The 20,510-nt window shown below is 31.0% G+C and overlaps 2 protein-coding genes and 1 pseudogene across 2 annotated transcripts; 1 reads left to right on the top strand and 2 right to left on the bottom strand.

The window, feature by feature from the left end:
- Positions 1 to 658: 658 nt before the first annotated feature.
- LOC111285763 (putative respiratory burst oxidase homolog protein H) lies at positions 659 to 4,909 on the top strand. Its single transcript, XM_022875361.2, has 14 exons — positions 659 to 1,320; positions 1,420 to 1,582; positions 1,669 to 1,717; positions 1,815 to 1,928; positions 2,023 to 2,832; positions 2,921 to 3,016; positions 3,106 to 3,221; positions 3,301 to 3,403; positions 3,550 to 3,659; positions 3,754 to 3,901; positions 3,997 to 4,146; positions 4,258 to 4,386; positions 4,470 to 4,548; positions 4,628 to 4,909. The coding sequence occupies exons 1-14, from the start codon at positions 780 to 782 to the stop codon at positions 4,735 to 4,737; spliced, it is 2,718 nt and encodes a 905-aa protein (XP_022731096.2). The 5' UTR covers positions 659 to 779; the 3' UTR covers positions 4,738 to 4,909.
- A 1,778-nt stretch (positions 4,910 to 6,687) lies between these two features.
- On the bottom strand, positions 6,688 to 9,730 carry LOC111284239 (WUSCHEL-related homeobox 3-like). Its single transcript, XM_089763320.1, has 2 exons — positions 8,281 to 9,730; positions 6,688 to 7,481 (listed from the first exon to the last, which is right to left on the bottom strand). Exons 1-2 carry the CDS (start codon positions 8,644 to 8,646, stop codon positions 7,170 to 7,172), a joined length of 678 nt encoding a protein of 225 aa, XP_089619446.1. The 5' UTR covers positions 8,647 to 9,730; the 3' UTR covers positions 6,688 to 7,169.
- An 8,511-nt stretch (positions 9,731 to 18,241) lies between these two features.
- LOC111284649 (uncharacterized) lies at positions 18,242 to 19,272 on the bottom strand (annotated as a pseudogene).
- Positions 19,273 to 20,510: the final 1,238 nt, after the last annotated feature.

Here is a 20,510-nt window from a genome sequence, read left to right as displayed (position 1 = left end):
TAATATTTTTCCTTCAACGAATTATTATTTTTATTTTCACTAAAAAATGCATCCGATATTATTAAAAATTAGACAAAAATAACATAAAATAATAATGTAATTTGAAATTACTAGTTTGCATATTAAAATTACAAAAACTAAAAAAAAAAAATTTTAAATTAAGTAACTTCATATTTAAATACATTTAAGTAAAGTTATGATACGGAATATGAATAAAAGTTTACTTAAAATATACATTATGATTATGTAAAATTATCATATATTTCAAGATTATTGATTTTGCACACAAGATTATAAAAGAATTATAAAAATTTATTAATTCAATAACTCCATATTTTAATATTTTTGTGATCTTATCATAAAAATTACTAACAAGAACGTATAAAATTGCTAAAATTTAGATGAAAATTATATAAAATAATCATATATTTTAAGGTGACTAAATTTTTATACCAAAGTTTATTAAAAAGCTGTTTTTTATATTTATTTATTTATTTTTATGTTATTAAAATGAAAAAAAGTAAAGAGGGTGTAGAAAATTTTCAGCTCTCTCATTCTGCTTGACAGGCTCTCATTAACAATTCCTATTTTCAGACAAACGAACATAACTAACTGAATCTCAAATATGTCTTTCCCTCTTCAACTCATGTTTGACCGTTTCTTTTCTTCACATTTTCTTCTCCTTCTCTCAAACAACATCCCTCTGGATTGCTTTTGTCACCACCATTGATGTTTTTTTTGTTTTCGAATTTCATTACAAGGTGAAGAAACAGACAATTATGAGGGACAGAGGAACACGAAATCACTCAGGAGATGCAAGCGAAGAAAGTTCAAGCACATGGATGCTTGAGAGCATTGAGATTGATAGAATGGTTGATGTTCCTCTAAATCAAGATCATGACTCTTGGAAATCCAATTCCCCGCATGAACCAGCCTTCAACAAGAACACGAGTACTTCACAAACTGCATCCCATAGTAGGAAGCCGAGTGCTTCCTCAGGGTTACCCCGGAATTCGAGTACTGCTTCCGGGATATCCAGGAATCCGAGTGCTTCGCTGGGGTTACTTCGGAATGTTTCCAGGGCGACATCTTTCAGGAGGCTTATTAGTACTGCTAGGAAGAGAATAAATGGGGCTCCACCAAATATTTCTAAAGCGCAAAGAACTGCCTCTTCCGCTGCGAAAGGGCTTCAGAGTCTACGTTTCCTTGACAGAACGGTGACTGGGAAGGAAACGGATGCTTGGAAATCAACTGAAAGGCGCTTCAACCAGTGTGCAGTCGATGGGAAGATCTTTAGGGATAAATTTGGTGTCTGCATTGGTAAATCTTAAGCACATTTGGATAAATTTCTGCCATGGTAATATCCAATATTCCTTTAAAAACAATGACAGGTTTAAACCTTGATATGATGCCTTGTAGGAATGGGAGATTCCAAGGAATTTGCAGGGGGAGTATTTGATGCCTTAGCAAGGCGTAAAAAATTAAACCCGGAAGATGGAATTACCAAGGAACAGTTGCATTCATTCTGGGAAGAAATGGCTAATAAAGATCTCGATTCACGGCTTCAGATTTTCTTTGATATGTATGAAACCCATGTCCCTCTCTCCCTTAAATGCGCTACAAGCTGGAGCTGATACAAGAGCCATTGAACTTTTTTGGTTTTTCCAGGTGTGACAAGAATGGGGATGGTAAGCTGTCAGAGGAAGAGGTGAAGGAGGTGAGAACAGGAAAAAAACTTGTGATTGCTTCTTTGTATTCTGCTTAATCTTTCTATGAGACCATAATTGGATTTCTCATAATTGTCATGCAAAAAGATTTTAGTGTTGAGTGCCTCGGCAAACAAGCTTGGGAAACTGAAACAGCAAGCCGCAACATATGCAGGTTTAATCATGGAAGAGCTGGATCCAGATCACTTGGGATATATAGAGGTCAGAGATTATCCATCAACGTCTTTTGTCCAATTTGAACAGATTGATATATAAGTTAGCTCGAATAATTTTGTCAATTTTCTCTTTTTAACAGATATGGCAGTTAGAAATTCTACTAAGGGGAATGGTGGCCTCAGATGATCAATGCAACAAGATCAATAAGAAATCGCAAACCCTGGCAAAAGCAATGATCCCTAAAAGATATAGAACTCCAATAAGCAAATACACATCCATTACTGCCGAATTTCTCAATGAAAACTGGAGGAGAATATGGGTTGTTTTACTTTTTATAATCATAAACTTAATCCTCTTCCTTTGGAAGTACATCCTGTTCTATGGGTCGCCAATGTATCAAATCACAGGTTATTGTGTCTGCGTTGCCAAGGGTTCTGCTGAGGCTCTCAAACTTGACATGGCTCTCATTCTCCTCCCAGTGTGTAGAAGAACTCTTACTAAGCTCAGATCTACATTTCTCCACAGAGTAATCCCTTTTGATGACAACATAAACTTCCACAAGTTAATTGCACTGGCAATAGCCATTTGGTCCTTTCTACATACTTTTATGCATCTTGCTTGTAATTATCCGGAAATAGCTAGATGCCCAAAATCAAAATTCTTGGCATTTCTTGGGCCATCCTTTAATTACGTGCAACCGACTTACGCAGATCTAGTAAACAATACCGTTGGCATTACTGGGATACTTATGATGATTATAATGTTATTTTCGTTTACACTGGCAACGCACAATTTTAGAAGAAATATTGTCAAGTTACCATGGCCATTTACCATCTTGGCCGGGTTCAATGCCTTCTGGTATGCACATCATTTGCTGACCTTGGTCTATGTCCAAATGATTATGCATGGTTACTTCCTTATCTTCGAAAAGCCTTGGTACTTGAAGACGGTATGTTCGACCACTAATGAATTCCAAGTCATTCTTCAAGAACATTAATCAATTCCCTATGAATATGGTACCCTCTCTTTCTCTGCAGACATGGATGTATCTCCTGATTCCAATGTTAGTATATGCAAGCGAGAGATTCCTTACCAGATTCCAGGAACACAAGCATATGGTGGACGTCATTAAGGTATGCATACATGATATACCCCTCCTCCCTTTCATCTCTTGTGCGTTCAGTCTCAAGATCGTGGGTTACTAATGCTTTGTACATTTTAGGCTGTGATATATACAGGAAATGTTCTGGCCCTATACGTGACCAAGCCTCAAGGATTCAAATATAAAAGTGGAATGTATCTTTTTGTCAAGTGTCCAGATATATCAAAATTTGAGTGGTACATATATCAGATATTACTCTATCTTCTATTTATCAGAAAAATGTTATCCATGCGTCAGAATTATATATGTTTACAGGCATCCCTTCTCCATCACTTCGGCCCCAAAAGATGACTACTTAAGCGTTCACATTCGAACCGTGGGGGATTGGACTACAGAACTAAAAGATATATTTCAAAAGGTCATAATCTTGGTCATAGGTGCATCCATTCACCTACATAAAATTAGATGCACCTTATGAAATCATGTCTTCCTTCTTAGTCTTTTTTTGCCTCTAGCTATTCGTTTTCTTGTTCTCCTTTCTGCAATCTAAATCAAAGAATGCAGGTTTGTGAACCTCCCACTGTGGAAGCAAAAAGAGGCAATTTAATGAGAATGGAAACTAAAGCACCTAAAAAATCAGACTCAAATAAAAACTATGAACAGAATCAAGCTAGGTGAGTCAGTTGTTGGTTCAAGGTAGTTTTACAGCTCTCAATACATTGTTTCACCTGGTGGCTGGTATATAACATAGCTTCCCTTTCTTGGCAGATTTCCAAATATCATCATCAAAGGGCCATATGGAGCACCAGCTCAAAACTATAAAAAGTATGACATTCTCTTCCTTATTGGTTTGGGAATTGGGGCAACTCCATTTATTAGCATCATAAAAGATCTGCTGAGCCGCATCAAGCCAGCTGTGAGTTTGGAAAAACCAGATTCCAATCTGTTGACATCATCCTTTCAAAATTTGATGTTTAAGTTTTAACATTAGAAAGAATTCGACTAACACAGGAACGTCTAGAAAAGGAAGATTCTTGTGGCTGTGTCAAGACTCCTAAAAAGTATCCTGAAAGGGCATATTTCTATTGGGTAACTAGGGAACAAGGCTCCTTCGAATGGTTTAAAGGAGTCATGGATGACATTGCAGAATTTGACAAAAATGTTAGTTTCAAAGCTTAAAAAATCTTCACTTCACTTGTCCTATTTCCCTAAACATACACCAATCAACCAATCTAACCATGATTTTTTATATGCTCTTTGAATATATTGCAGAAAATAATAGAAATGCACAACTACTTGACTAGTGTGTATGAAGAAGGCGATGCCCGGTCTGCCCTCATTGGCATGGTGCAGAAAATCCAACAGGCTAAGAATGGAGTTGATATCGTCTCAGAAAGCAGGGTAATCTTCACTTCACTGAGCTTCCATGAGCATAATAGGCTTCTTTCTTCAGCTTATTTTCTAACATGGAACTTTTAACACAGATAACAACACATTTCGCAAGACCAAACTGGAGGAAAGTTTTCTCTCAAATGGCTAATACTCACCAATCTTCTCGAATAGGTAAACCGAGGCTAAAATTTTACCTCATGCCATTGATTTTTCTCCCCTGTATTTTGATCATAAGCTGATTTTGTTGCAGGTGTGTTCTACTGTGGAAGTGCTACACTTACCAAAGTATTAAAGAAGCTATGTCATGAATTTAGCCTAGAAACATCAACTCGATTCCAATTTCACAAGGAGAACTTTTAAAGTAACAATTATGTCATACTACACATATTTATTCAAGAAACTTGTTATAGAGTGTTGATTATCAAGTACATTAATTCTTTGAGCTCTCAATTTTTCTAAAGGTAAGAGCTCCTTGATCACTTCTGTTAATTCCTTGTCTTCATAAATAAAAAACATAAATATTTTCCTTCCCAAAATTTAAAGTTTCTAAGATTGTAATATTAGAGGTTAGAAATTAGGCTAGCTATTCAATTCAGGCCCACCCAAAACCAGTCCAATTCTAGCCCATCGAAACCACTAGCTAGTGGCTACAACTCAAGTTTAAATCAAGTTACAGTCATTTATAAACATTTTTCGAAGTATTTTTGGTATTTAAAATTATCAAAAATTAAATTCTGATCATTAAAATTAAAATTTTAATATTTTATCAACAACTGTTGATTATTTAAGATTTTGCCATTGCATTCATCACTTTTTCTTTTTTGGTTTCCTTTCCCAAAACATTTGTACAAAAGTTAAAAGCCTGAGAGAGACAAAAAAGGTGGTATCTAACAGCCTATTGTTTAAAATCTATATTGGCCTAAGATTTAAATGCAGTGTTGGGGGCTAGTTTTTAAAATTTTGTTTCACAGTCTCTTAACTGATATATTATTGTCGCATGCTTTTATTATGGATGTTGCTTGCTTACTCCTTATATGGTAATTAAATTCTATCGGCTGGAGTTATATCTTTTGTCCCTAAAGTGGAAATATTCCATTAATTGTTATGCATGCTGTTGTTATTATTATGTTTGTCTCCAACTGCTTTTATTATTATTATTATTATTATTGCATACAAAAGAGTAGTTATAGTTATCCTTTTCTTGCCATTGTTTGGAAAATATTTCATTAAATAATGTGCATGTGTTTTACGTAATCACAAGCTGAAATAATTTACGTTGTTGGGTCCCCTTATTTTAAGTATAGTCAGCCTTTGGAGAGAGGAGGAGAGATAGGGGTTGACTTTAAGGGCTTGACTCGAATTTGAAGGCAAAATTCAACGTTATATTCCTTTTAAACTAATATAGAATGTTATCATAGTCCATTTGGGAGTCTGATTGAAAGTTAAAGGTCCAATCACAAACCGTATCCTTTAATTAATGTGATGAAAATTCTCCAGTCAGACTCTCAAATCAACCCTCAAACTCAACTGTAGGTACTTTTTGTAGAAGTTTTGATCAAACTTACAAGATAAGTCAACTTTATATCAATGTGTAATGTTTAATATTCATATTACTTACAAGTTTAATGGAAATTTTGTCTGGATTAACTTTGAAATCCTTTTTATTTTTCAAAAACAAATAAGGTGTTTCTCCTTACAGAAACATAAAAAGAAAATATTTTTCATCTGATATATATTGTTTTCTAAGCTTATCTGATATAGTATATTGTATAATTCTTTACATTGCAAAGGAACAACTTCCTACAATATTATCAAAAGTTTAATTAAAACTTTAAGTACGACACATGTAATTCATTTATCAAATTAGTTAAAAAGGCCCGATTTCAAGCAACCTCTGAACGACGAATCTACCTGCTGAGAAAGGATTCATACAACTATCAACAGATGAAACACCCAGTTCAAAATCTGGTATATCTTAAACAGTAAGATGTTTGAAACTTTTTACATAACTGTGTCAAAAACTGCAAATAATTTTAGTTTGAAAGAAAAATTTTTAACAGGTTGAACTTTTAACAAAGCCTAGTTGTCTGGATATATATAGCCTTCAAAGTTGTAAAATAATGTAGGTTTGACTGTATTGACTATTAAGTACTATACACGGAGTACTGTGTTTGAGAATTAAGGGGGAAAAAAGAAGAAGGTTTTCTGTATTGGCAGTTCAAATAAAAAGTCCAAATGGGAGAGGGATTGATGCTTCATGTAAAAGAAAATATTTTTTCTTTTTTTTTATTAATATTGCATTGACTTGTCTGAAAGATCCAAGAACAGTTAAAAAAAGCTGATTTCAGTGTACCTAGATGTCCATCAATTACTGGTGCTGCGCTTATAAATATGCGAGCTTTAAGAAACACCAAGAGAAAAGCTGAAAATTTTGAAAAAGAATGTAGAAAAACAACAACCTTTTTCAAGCTATATTCTAAAATTCTGATCATGATTTGAAATTGGAATACGAAAAGGGGAAAAAAAACACAGTCCAGATTAATAGGTAAAAAGTAATAGTACTAGTAAGAGGAGCAGCAGCTTTAACCCCAGACAATTTAGGTCTTTATCATTCTAAGAGCCTAATTACCACACACACATTAATAGAAAAAACCTAAGCAAACAAAAAAAAAAAGTTACAACCAGATTTCATAAAAAAAAAAAAAAAAACTAAAACCTAGTTACAAGTTACAACAAAAGAGATAAAAGAGTGAGAGAGCTTTGGGTTTTTTTTTTTTTGGGGGGGGGGGGAGTCAAGGGAGAGTTAAGGGTACTTTAGCAGGTGTGGAGTTAGTAGTAGTACAAGAAAGAGGCTCGGAAGAGCTGTTGTTGCACTCTTCCTTGAGATTTGAGGCAGTGACTGGGAAAAGTTCAAGGGTTTTGAGGGGTGGCCTGGTGGTGGAGTTGTTGCATTGTGATGAAAGGGGACCCAGATCAACCATCATCAACCAATCACTGCCAATCATTCTCATCGTGGCTTTATCCATGTCCACTCTTTCTGGGATATCAAACTTCCACGTGTAGTTCATCACTTGTTGTGCTGCTGCATTCTCATGAGCCCCTACCTGCTACCAAAATAATTAACCATAAAATGGTTACTAAATGGTAAAGAAAAACACAAGAGAACAATTCGAGTACGAAATGAAAGGCAAAAGATATAATAAATGAATAAAAGCATAAAACTGGGTAGAATTCTGTAGTGAAGATTAAGCAATGGAGAGAAAAGGGTCAAGAAACAAAGGGGACCATGGTATTAAAAAGAAGAGGTCATTTTCTTTGTACATTCATTTGTTTTACTTCATTTAAAAGCTAATAGCAAATAAGACAATTTTGAATTCTAGTTTCATTGAATTAAAAAAAAAAAAAAAACAAGAACACATGCATGCATACTCGTGTGTGGATGATATTTGAACTATGGATGTTAATATTTGCACATAAAATTCGGTTTCCTGTGTCAGAGGGAACCTGATTCTGATCTTTAAATTTTATGTATGTACAATATCTTACATCAGTTTTTTTTTTCCTCTTTCTGCATAAAACCGTTACAAACTTTGTAAGAAAACCCTGCATAAATTTCGGTTCTCATTTTATACATATAAATAAAATAAACTTGTTATTATTATTGGAGATTTATCGTATACCAAGTGAAATGAAAGAAAATGGGTATAAAAATAGTAAGATAATATTCTCCTTTGGACAATTTTGAAGATGCAAAATTTGGAAAAATGATTTCACAGGAAAGGTGAAGCAAAGGAAGGGTACGGTGATTTTATAGTCTAACCAATAATTGGAAGAAAAAAGGGAAATGGAAATCGTAAAATAAATAATCCCTTTTACACTTGTTATTTATTTATTGATTTTTACCTGAGGAAAAAGACATGCTGAGTTATAGTATGAAAGATGTTGAAAGGCAGGAGAGGCAGGAGAATCATAGTGAAGAGAATGGTGGTTAGGATGGTTTTGTTGAAGCTGATGCTGATGATAAAGTTGCTGTTGTAGTTGCAGTTGCTTGGTAAGCTTCCTTCTAAGCTTCTGTCTGTCTCTTGCCTTATGGTTTTGAAACCAATAAAAAACATTCTTGCCTTCAATCTTGCCGTAGAAAGAGAGGTGAGAAGTGATTTGTTGGATTTGAGAAGCATTTGGGGTTCTAATCCCACTTCTATACATCTCTTCTAAGATCATAAGTTGTTCTGGTGTTGGACACCATCTTGTGGAGGCTGCTGGAGACATTATAGAAAAACCAAAACAAACAGCTAGCTCTTAGTCTCTCAAGTTTTTTTCTTTTTTTGATTAGTAATGAAACTTGGGCATTCGGTTTTGGGTTGAGAAAAAGTGTTTCAAAAAACAGGTATAAATAGATGGAAACGCAATGTTAGAGAAGTAAAGTAGGAGAGACAAACAGGATGGAGAGAGAGGTGACAGCAAAAGAGAGAAGGGTTACCAATAGAGAAAAAGTACAAGTGCAAGTTGTCATGCTGATGTTTCCTGAGAGGGGCATTCAAGTGTTGGTCTTCAGTGTAATGCACAGCTGAGCTCAGATAGAGAAAGGGAGAGAAAGAGAGAGAATCTGGAAACCAATTAGCTAGGGAGAGTGAGGGAGTGAATGAATGAGGGGAAACTTGAATGATTTTGGCCGTTTTATTATTCATTTACTTTGGGTCACAACAGGGGGGATGAAGTAGGCACACCTAAGCGTAGCATAAATTTTAATGGTTTTGGTCGGGGAAAACACCAAGTAAATTTAATTAGATGCAGATCCGCCGGAGCAACTGGCCTTTGCATACTGGAGCATGAGCACCATGATTGCAGATGGCGTTACTCATCACACCAAGTAGGCAAGTACCCCTCATTTTTGCATTAATATTTTTCAGCACTATTTCTTTGTATTTGAATCCGAATTTTTACTCAATTAAATCATTTTTTTTTTTTAAATTTGATATATTTAAAATAATTAAAATTATAATATTTATAACTTCTTTATGTCCGTACTATAACCTCTTTCCCAAAAAAAAAAAAGATATATTTTGACTCCTTTTAGATACATCCTTTCATTTTGAAATTATTACTATTGCTCCTTGGCATTTGAGTCAGTACTATGTGCATGAAAGAATAAATTATTAGATAGGGCTTTTTTTTATTTTATTGATTTCTGCAAATTGCACCTATCAATAATCGGAATTTTTGTTTTTAGGTGCATTAGAGGAAGTCCAGGGGAGTAGAGATTTGAATCTTAAATCTCTCTGTTACAAGGATAAGAACTTTTCAGATTATCATAGCTAAAATTTTCTCAAGAACAGTGTACATATACTATAGATATTAACTTGCTTTATGTACAAAAAAAAAAAAAATGCTAAACTGGATTTTGTTTTCATTTAATTTTCTTTCCGAATAATTTTAAAGATTTATTCTTTTATATCAACTTAATACATTTAGAATTTTACTCTCATAAGAGTATTCTTCAGAAGGAATGAATTATGGTTAATAAATAATGCAAGCTCCTCTCCTTACTAGCTGCTCTTTCTTAGTTATATATAAAATGAATAAATGCAAAAATCCTTTGTATTTTCGTTATTATATATATATGTATATGAAAAAAAATACTACTAGCTCTAGCAACTTATAAACAGTTGAGTTAAAGTGACAATGAATATAGTTATAGTGTTTACTTTATTGATTTTAATTTGTTATGTTATCACTTAAATTTTTGATATTTTATTGCAATCAATCAAACAATAAATATTATATTTTAAATTAGTTGAACTTTAAATTTTTTTTACCTAATTTAATCTTTAGACATTTTATTTTTATTCAATTAAATTTTCAATTGGATAAAAATGGTTAATCAATTTTCTTTTAACAATGATTTAATTGACGAAAATTAATGTTTGAAGGTTTAATTAATTAAAAATAAAATTTTAAATAATTCTTAAATTTTAATTCAAAATTTTTTTATCTTCTTCATTTCATAAAACTTCTATGGGACCTAAATTAGGGACACCATAGTTAATACACTGTGATTTTAATATTATTTTTTCTTTTTGCTATTGCAAAGTGGGGTATGTCCTTATAAAGACGTATCTTACAAGTGGGGTATCCCTTATTAAAAATGACGTCACTATAATCTATGGTAGTGTAAGACATAGGTATCTTTTAAACAATAGTGGTAATAATTACAACAATAATAACAGTCCCACAAAATGCAGCACATTCTTTAAAGAAGAAAAAAAAAAACCCTTGTTGTAAAAGAGAGCATTAGTTCGACCAAGAAAATGAGTCTTAGCAATCGTTCATATTTTCAATACGATATAATTAAATTCATTACATTTTAAATTAAAATAAAATATTAATTTCAATGAAATTGAATTAACACAAAATTTTTATTTAAAATTTTTAATTATAATTATAATAAATTTTATTATTATTTTTAATTTTATTGTACTCATTCTTATCATCTATTTAAATGAAACCTTAATAATAAAAGTTACGTATTTGATACGTCTTAATCAATAAAAGTGACAAAAAGTCCTATGAATTTTCCGTCAAGCTCATCGTCATGATCGTTCTCTTCATAAACCCATGAGTTTTTGTCTAATTTTTCTTAAATCAATAAAAAAAGGAATTATTTTTCTTAAGACAAACCCATTCCTAATGCCTTTCATTTTTTTTTTTCATCATTAGAAAAGCAGAAGTAAATTATTAATGAGAAATCATGGGTACATTTAACGAAATTTTGGCTATTTAATTAAAAAAACTGCAAAACAAAAGGCTATTTGACGTTCCATGAAAGATCTTGGCTCTGTCATTATTCATTCACTCGTTCTTGATTGTGTTTTTACTTTTACATTCAGGAGAGGAGGGCAGAAAATATCTTCTTACTCTCACTATAAGTACTCAAAAACCACAGACGGGCAGCCATCAGGTCCTGTCATTTGTTTGATTGTGTTTACTGCTATAATTGAAGGTTTCCCACAACTGTTTATCGAATCATTTTTCATTAGCATTCCTGGTTTTTGAGCACTTTCAAAACTGTTGATGTTTGAACATTTCTATATATATAGCCTGACAATAATAGCATCTACCCTCTCTCTCTCTCCCCCATTGATTAGCTCCCCTTCCAACCGCGTTTAGCTGTTTTTCAAGCTCATTGTCATAGGTAGGGGTCTCAGCTCTTGAACAGCTCTCTCTGTTTCTCTTTCTCCAAATTAGCTAGTTTCACTACGTAAGCCGTACGTGGACAAACACATAAATGTATGCAGTCCAAGGCAATGTCCCTTTGCATTCGCATGGCCTTATCTCTCGATGCCTACATTCCCATTAAATCTCTGCCGTTCATTAACCTCCCTTTGTTCTTTGTTCCCACTATTTCAACCCCCACTCTTCCTGTTCGAGCTTTTGAGACTCTCGTTTTTTAAATCCCTTTTTGATGGATTCCCAATACATGATCAGGATTGCCCTACTTTAGCCATAAGATAATTCACACGTCATTTCCAACAATTATCTGATGGGGATATTTTGGTGATTAAAGGAGTATAATAATTTTTTTTAAGTCTTCATAAAATAATCGATTAAAAATAATTTTAATATTTAAATTGATTTGATAAATTATATCGATTTAAAATATTCAATATCATATTAATTTGATTATATTTTTATTATATTTTTATGATTTTTTATCTGTATTACGTATTAATGTTTTAAATAAAATATTAATTTATGATAGTGATTTATTTAAATATAAATTAAAAATTAAGAATTTATTTAAATACAAATTAAATATTAAAATATTATTTAGATATAAATTAAATGTTAAAAATTTATTTAGATATAAATTAAATATTATAAAATTATTTGAATGTAAATTAAATATTAAAAATTTATTTTGATGTAATAAAAATATATAAATTAAAAACTATTTAAATAAAATGATAAAGTTAGATTTTTTTGTTATTTTATCCATTCATTTTTGTCGATAAGAACAACTTAAAGCATTAAGTTTGTGGAGCAAAGGAAATGTTAATTAGTAGTTAACCATATTTACAAGAAAAATTTGTAATTAATGTTTTCTTTACTTGAATCATGTAACAATGTATTTCATAAAAAAATAGCATCTTAACATACATATAATCCTAAATAAAATAGCTTAAAGTAAAACTGAAATTAATTAAAAAAATTAACATCCATCTAAATGTAATTAATTAAAGGGTGACGTGCTGATGATTAAACTGATACTTCACAGAAATCCCAGCTTATCCTCCCAATAAAACAATACAGGAAAAAAAAAAAGGATTGTATAAGCTTTGCCAGGCCCAACCGTCTAGTCACAAATCAGTACCATACCAAAATACAGAAGAGAAGTAAATTTTGTCGAAAAACTAGGACAAATAAGTCAAATCAGACCTGAGACAGCATTTATTTTGTTTATGACAATTTTGATTGCTTTCGTCATGCATGAATGCCTGGATATTGATTCTTGATTGGACGCCTCCTTGCGTCCCCTTCCCCGCCCTACATTTTCTCCGCTGTCCTTCATTATTCTCTCCCCTCCCCCTCTGGTTTAATAAAGCTGTTTCTCCATAGCCATGAACATGTCACACTTTAAAAGTTGTTGGGCCACTCACCCATAATCTTCTATTCTTTAGGTAAAAAAGGAAAAATATAAGATATAATTTCATGTGATAAATAATGTAATAGTATTTCATAATTGATGGAATATTTTTGAATTTAGAAATTTTTTAGGATTATAACAAAAAGAAGTTTGATTTCTATTCCTTCAATAGGACGGACAATCAATGCGTATATATACTTATTATTGAGTTATAAAATGTAATTTGTTGGCTTGAATTTAAAGCTTCCATTTATAAAAATATAAAATTATTTTAGTATTGGGAATGAGATATTGTCTCTATCACAGTTACGCGTGCTGGCCCTCTCACCGAACTATTAAAAATTTGCCATTTATATGCAAGACCTTATCGTTTTATATATGGTAAAGTTCTCACAAGTAAGATAGTAACATTAGAAGAATTGAATCATGATGTTACAGTCAAGAAACTGTAAAAAAAAAAATTATAAATCATGATGTTACAGTCTATGAATATGATGAATGTGAAAGAATACGGTCAAAAAAATCATGATGTTACAGTCAAGAAACATTCAATTCAATGTGTAACGCCAATGTGTCAAAAAAAAGTTTTTTACCAAAATGAAACAGGTGCATGAATTTTGAAAATATGGTTTAATGAACTAAAATGGGTACAAAATTGTTATGTGTAGCATTGCATTGAGTCATTTTTTTACAGTAAAAAAGTTTGACAGCAAAATCATATTGTTTGAGCACTCAAAGGCATGCAGTGGATTGCCCCACTGTACGTGTAACCATGCAATAACTGTAAAGCATCATCTCTGGCAGCCCAATATTCTGCAGCAAGGCTGTCGATCGAGACGACTAGTTGTCTACTTGCCTTTACCGGCAGTGGCTTCTTTGCATATTCGGAAAGTTCATCACCATATATTCATGATCTCGAAAGAGACCACGCTGTACCATCCTCACCAGGATTTTCGACAGAATCTCTTATCTTATTTAAACCAGCTGCCAAAGGGAAAAAGGTATGTTGGTGTCGAGCTGTCTTTTTAAAGGGTAGAAACTTAAAATTATAAGTTAAGAGGTCGGTTAATAGTAAAAATTTGAAGTTTTTTTTGACATTTGTATTTCGACATTCAAAACAATGCTTGTGAAGAGAGAAAGAATGAGGAAAGGTTTGAAAGTAAATATATATGAAGAACAAAGTTAATAGTACCTAAGGGATTATTTATATTTGTGTACTAAAGGTGCTGGGCTTGGGTGGTCCGAGCTTCAAATGATAGGACTAGAGCTAACATTGCTGATTCAATATAAGTTAATGGTTAAAAATAAAATCGAAAAATGATAAGTTGGCATTTTCGTATGCTATCTAATGGTCAGTTAAGGTGAACGAGTTGATATGAATTTTAAAATTTTAAGATTCAACACATCAATTTAGACTTAAAAAATTAAATTACCCTTATTTGACTAATGATTTACATTTAGGGATAAAATAAATTGAACCATAAAGTATCTCTAACATTTTATTCTCATCAAATAATACGAGGATAGTTATATTAAATGTTATATACATAAATATATATATATATATATAAACACTCTTGCCCATGGATTTAGTTTATACTTTATAGTACACATACATACAAACGTTATTTATGTATTTATATATTTCAATGACTTTGTTTTGGTACATAATAATCTTTAATTAAAAACACAATAGAAGATAATTTTTTAGTTTGAGATTATAAAGATTTAAGCTTTGATTATAAAAATTAAGAGTCCGACATTTATATATAATTTGTTATGATTTTTTTTATAATTTAAAATTGAAACTTTTAATTAGAATTTCAAATTAATTGTTGTGTCAAATTATGCTAAAAAAAATTGATAACTCTCTTATTTTCTTACTCTTAAATTTTGTACAAAGTAGTTTCAAGTCTAAGACTAATACAATTAGAATTGAGACTCCACCATAGAGATTTCAAATTCTAATATTTAGAAATAGATGGTAAATAAATCAAATTTAATTACGAGTTTTCTTAACGAAAATCTTAAATTACACTATTCAAAATTATCAAATTAAGCAATTTGTTTTCAATGATCACATTTAATGAAATGATATAACTATAAATAAAATATTAACTAAAGTTAATAAAATCTATAATTTTTTTATCTGAGATTTCTCGGTATCTGATAATTATTTTAAGCTTCAACTAATTCGGAGTCGAACCAAATCAAACCCTCGTAAGATACAAGTTTTTTCAACACCTATTTTCTTCATTCACAAAATTCGAAATCAAAACTTTACTTAAAAAGAATTGAGCTCCTTAATTATTCGGATCAACAGACAATAGTACAAAATCAATAATTATACAATAAGAAAATCGTTAACCTAACTATGTAACACCAAAATTGAGAAATACCTAACCAATTGTCACACCATGCATAGGGGCATGCAAATGAAAATGGTTCAGAATCAGGTTTTTCACCGTAACGGGGAACAGGGAACAAGCCCATTTTTCCTGTTTGTTTCGGGGAAGAAGAGGAAGAAGAAAAGGAAAGGGGTTTTTAGTGAATACACAGAAAGACACTAAAGAAGGTTGTCTTGTCTCGTGGGCCTCGTTTTGCCAAGAAGAAACAATAACATCGTCATCTAAGGCCTCTAAGGCATCGGCAATGCTGTTGGCTTGTTTTGGGTTTGGTCATTGTCACACCTCATTAGTTGCCATTAATTCAAGTATGTTTAGCATATGTTACAAACTGCATCATTGGATGTATGAAGAGTTAGGTTTTAGATTTTTACCAATCAACCATGGAAGGACAACAACAAATACTGCCTCATATATATTTAAATTATATATTTTGGAATTTTTAATGAAATAACATTTGATTTTTGAAAGTAATCTACAATTCCAAAATTCCACAAAATGAGATTTTTTTATGTTATATATATGGATAATTAAGGAATCTTCAGAAATATAAGTATAGTAGCCAGTAACAAATTAATTAATATCTGATTCACCCTATCACTGTCCCATTTATTGCTGTGCTGATTTTTCCATTTTACATTGAGAGTGGTAAATTTTTTTTTTTTTTTCGTCAGCTGCAAATCCAATGTGTTTTCTGTCTAATTTCATATATATAGACGCCAATAAATAAACACTAAAATGACTAACCCTCGAGCTTCAAGTAAATCTAATTTTAATGCTCACTTATGTTTAATCTTTAAAATATTTTTTATTTTATTAATTTAATCTATTTTGCATTTTTTTTAGTATTCCTAAAATTTATCTTCTATATAAAAATCTCAAAAAAATTATATATCTCTCATAATTTTAAAGCCTAAAACTTATTCTCTAGTTTTAAAGTCATCATCAAGAATTTCTATTCTCTAAAAATTTAAATCCATTAAGTGTATTGATCTTTTAAATAAATTTAATCACCAATAATTCTCTAACTTATAGAGTTCCATTTCATGCTTCTTGAACTTTCTTAAATGTATTATTTTTTTATATATGTGTAAAATTATTAGGTTTAAATTGTACCCCGTAACGAGATGTAATTATTTTTTCATCATTTTAAGACTGTAACTAAAAAAAAAAATTATTCTTGAGCATTTAATTATTAACAGTTTTCTTCTTTTCTTCTTTTAGCGGAAAGGAAAATATCATCATTTTCAAGTAGATGTGGCAGAGGCTTAACAAACAGTTGCTGCCTGCACAAACTCCTTTCAAAAGTAGCTTAAGCGTGCCTAGAAAAACGGTACCACATTCCATTCAATATAATTTCGCAAAATCAAGAAGAAAAGCACCACAGAAATCCTTCACTGCAATCTGAAAAAAAAAAAAATCTTAAAAAATTGTGATGGAACACATCAAAGATCATCTTTTTTTTTTTTTGTCTTACAAAGTTATTTTTCACAGTTTCTGATGTACTGTTTGTTAATAATACGAGTTCGTTAAGTAAAGGAGAAAAAAACAGTTACCGTTACTACTACTACTACTGCACTACACCTTAACTTTGGCTAGAACTTGGCAGCTGCCTCTTACTTTCCGGGGCTCAGAAAAGTCTTCCTTTTGTTTAATAGAGAGTTCTTTATACTGCATTTAGCACAGCTTTATTTTCATTTTCTCTTCTTTTTTGGAAATAAAAACTGTAACCCATTGTTTGTTTCTGTGTCTACTGCTGACCTTTAATTTCTTCTGTAGTTAGTATATACTTACTCAAAAATATTAATTAGTATTTAATAATATTGGTTAATATAATATTTAACAAATGCAGTTACTATAGTAATATTTTTTTAAAAATTTTTTGATAAAAATAATGTATTAAATAAAATTTTTTTTTTTAAATCTTAAACTAGTGCCTATTAGCACCTATTAACCATATCCATACTTTTTTTTTCTTCTGCTTTCAAGGTCTTTGTCCAGGGATAATAAAAGAAGATAATAATTAAAAGGGCGATGAAAAGGAAAGAAAACAGTTTGCCATTAATGAAAGATAACAGGCTTGGCCCGGTGATCAGGATTTGTTTTCAAGTACAGACTTTAATGCTTTTAAAGGTGCTCTTTGAGTGAATTAAGCAAAGACGTGCGCCTGCAACAAAACAAAATTATTACATGGATTAAATTTAATGACTTTTCATTTGTCAGATAATTATATTATTTGACTTCTTCCTATTCTTGTTTGTCTAAATTAATTAACCATGTAAGCTTATAATTAATGGATTGATTAATTTATAATTAGAATAGAAAAGACAAAGTACTAGTTTTGGAACAATTGTTAAGATAATAATTAATTATTTTTAGAACTAATTAATTTTATGTTTATTATATATAGTTATCAATTGCAAATTTGATGATTTTAAGAGGTTACAGGATAACTGCTATAAGAACCTTGAAACTTCCAGGTGTTTTATTTTATATGAATTGTGTAAATAAAGTGCTAATTAAATTTAAGTTTTATGTTTTATTAAATAAAACAACATTTTGGAATGACTCAAGAGGGATTACTATGTTTTTGAACTTGTAAATATCTCTATTCAAATTCAGTTTCATCTTCAATTTATAACTTTGAATATCTTCAAACAACGATATCTTTTTTAAAAATGAAAACCGCATATTTTTGGTGAAAATTAACAATATGTTATTCATATTTAATTATTCCACACTATAATGCATAAAACAATTATTTTTCAAATTAAAAATCAATAAGTCCTAAATACAGCCGAACTGATTTATGGCATCAATCTTTCAGCTGCTGGTTTTTTCTCAAAGACCATCCTTTGTGCCTGATCCTAAAAGGAGTGACCTGTTTAGGACACAAATCAGAACCGTGCCGAACATTCTGAGGCAGATATCTTCTAAAATAGAAATATCACGAGCTGAGATGAGACTCTTCCAATGCCTCCATGTCATCAAGGACAACTGGCTGCAAAGGATCCACCTTCCTCAAATGTTTGGAATTTAGGTGTTGAACTACAATGTCATTGGATTTTGTGTCAATAAATCTCAGGCTGACATGGTCCGATGTGTAGGCACCCTTGGTGCATGTTGTTTGTATTGTGACTCTGTAGGGGCAGTTCCCCTGTAAAACATATCCAAAATTACCCAATTGTAGTATGATTTGCATAATCAAATCAATGACCAATTCTAAGAATAATTTTACATATTTTAAACATGCTTTTGTAGACCTGAATTAGTTTCGTGAAATTCTATTATTCGAACTTATAGCGTCCCATAGGGTAAGTATCTGATTTTTTAAAGTTATTTCGTATATTTGAAGTCTTGAACTTTTATATTTATGTTCATCATATATGTGTTAAACACGAATATTTGAAAAAAATAAAGAGGGGAAGCAACATATAATTGCAAAGTATAACATAGACAAACCTTACTGAACTATATAACTAGAAAGCAGTTATGCAAAGACAAAGTTCATTACCTTCTTGTTTTGAGGGAGGTTTTCACCTCCTGCAAGTAAAGCAAGTGAAAATACGCAACAGGCAATGATCAGTCCTCTGCGACGCTTTATTTCCATTGTTGTCTTTCTTCGAAGCTCAAAGACAAGACGTTAATTTCGCATCAAATGTTCTATAGAGATGTCGGGCTATGCTTTTGATAATCATTGGTTATTTCATTCTTTTCTTGACAGAAAAAGTTTAATTAATTGTATTCCCTGCTTTGCATGCTTTAGGAAATGAACGGGTTTCCCTCACTTTTACTTATACCTATGTGCTTTAAAAAGGCTAATGTTCTCTTTATAGTGTTGCAACGATTTTGAAGTCATCCGACGAATTTGAAAACGAAAATAAAAGAATGAAAAACAAAGTCATCACAAATTTTTTTTTGGTTAAGTGTGATTGGTCACCTATCAAAATATATCTTTTTAGTAAAATCTCAAAATTAATTAAAATTTATTAAAAGGATAATTTTAGGGTTTACGTAACAGCTTAGGTTCAGGAGTCGATTACGCATGGAGAAGAATTAGCATCATCACAACGTTCGTTTAAAACGATATCAATTAACTACGTGTTATCCTTTGATTTTGATAAAAAAACAATCTCATTTTTGGTATTTGAAAAAAATAACTTTCTTGATTTTTTTATTTATTAGAAATTATTTTTTTATTTAATATTTATTGTTCAAATTTATTCGAGAAAAATAAATTTCAGTCTTTTTTATTGAAATAATTCGTAAAATGTTCTAGTATATTGGTAATATTAAAAGAATTCTTTCTCACATAAAAATTTCTTAGGCATCGCTTCTCGGAATACCTTAGAATTTCATTTTCGGGGGCTCAAATTTATTTTTTCACAAAAAAAAAACTATGCCATGTATGCAATGCAAATGATAATATGTTAATGCACATTTTTTATTTTTTATTTAGAAATTTCATTAATTTTTATTAATACTTTCATTTAAAATTTGAAAGAAAAGAAGAATTTTTATTATATTGAAGATTTTCTATAAATATTTCAATACATTGATAATATTTAAGGAAAATCTTTTCACCTAAAGATTTCTTAAAGCATTTCTACTCGGAATACTTTTAGAATCCCATCATTAGATAAATTTTTTTCCTTATTTTTTATTAATTTGGTATTATTATTAAGTTTATTTTTTTATTTTTAAAGTTTATTTTAAAAATTAACAAAATTATAAAAAAAATTAACCACATATTTCATCATTTAATCTAACAAATATAAATATTTTAATATGCATAAATATTAATAAAATAATATATATAAAAAAAATTCAAAAAAATTTTTTTATTTGAACCAGACCGGTCAACGAGCGGTTCGGTCTGACAGTTCGGTTTGACGTCAGTGGTTCGAGTCAGTGGTTCAGGGTGGTCTGATTCGGTTTGAGATGGATCGATCAGAGGCTAAAGGAGAAATGGGTTATCGGGTCAAGTGCGCAGACCTCGGGTCAATCATGGGTTGACACGCAGATCCTCAAGGTTCAAAACGACGTCGTTTTAGTCTTTATTGAAACAACGTTGTTTTGGTTTT

The sequence above is a fragment of the Durio zibethinus genome, chromosome 6 (assembly GCF_047325235.1).
Source record: "Durio zibethinus cultivar Kanyao isolate XHJ-2024 chromosome 6, ASM4732523v1, whole genome shotgun sequence".
NCBI classification, from domain to species: Eukaryota; Viridiplantae; Streptophyta; class Magnoliopsida; order Malvales; family Malvaceae; genus Durio; species Durio zibethinus.
Note: the sequence above shows the minus strand (reverse complement) of the source record. Positions and strands in the feature narration are given on the sequence as shown.

Coding starts and splice junctions, on each gene's coding strand:
- LOC111285763 (XM_022875361.2), top strand. CDS start 780: ATGAGGGACAGAGGAACACGAAATCACTCAGGAGATGCAAGCGAAGAA. Junction 1,321..1,419: donor TAAATTTGGTGTCTGCATTG/GTAAATCTTAAG, acceptor GATGCCTTGTAG/GAATGGGAGATTCCAAGGAA. Junction 3,017..3,105: donor ATATGGTGGACGTCATTAAG/GTATGCATACAT, acceptor TGTACATTTTAG/GCTGTGATATATACAGGAAA.
- LOC111284239 (XM_089763320.1), bottom strand. CDS start 8,646: ATGTCTCCAGCAGCCTCCACAAGATGGTGTCCAACACCAGAACAACTT. Junction 7,482..8,280: donor CAGCATGTCTTTTTCCTCAG/GTAAAAATCAAT, acceptor TTTTGGTAGCAG/GTAGGGGCTCATGAGAATGC.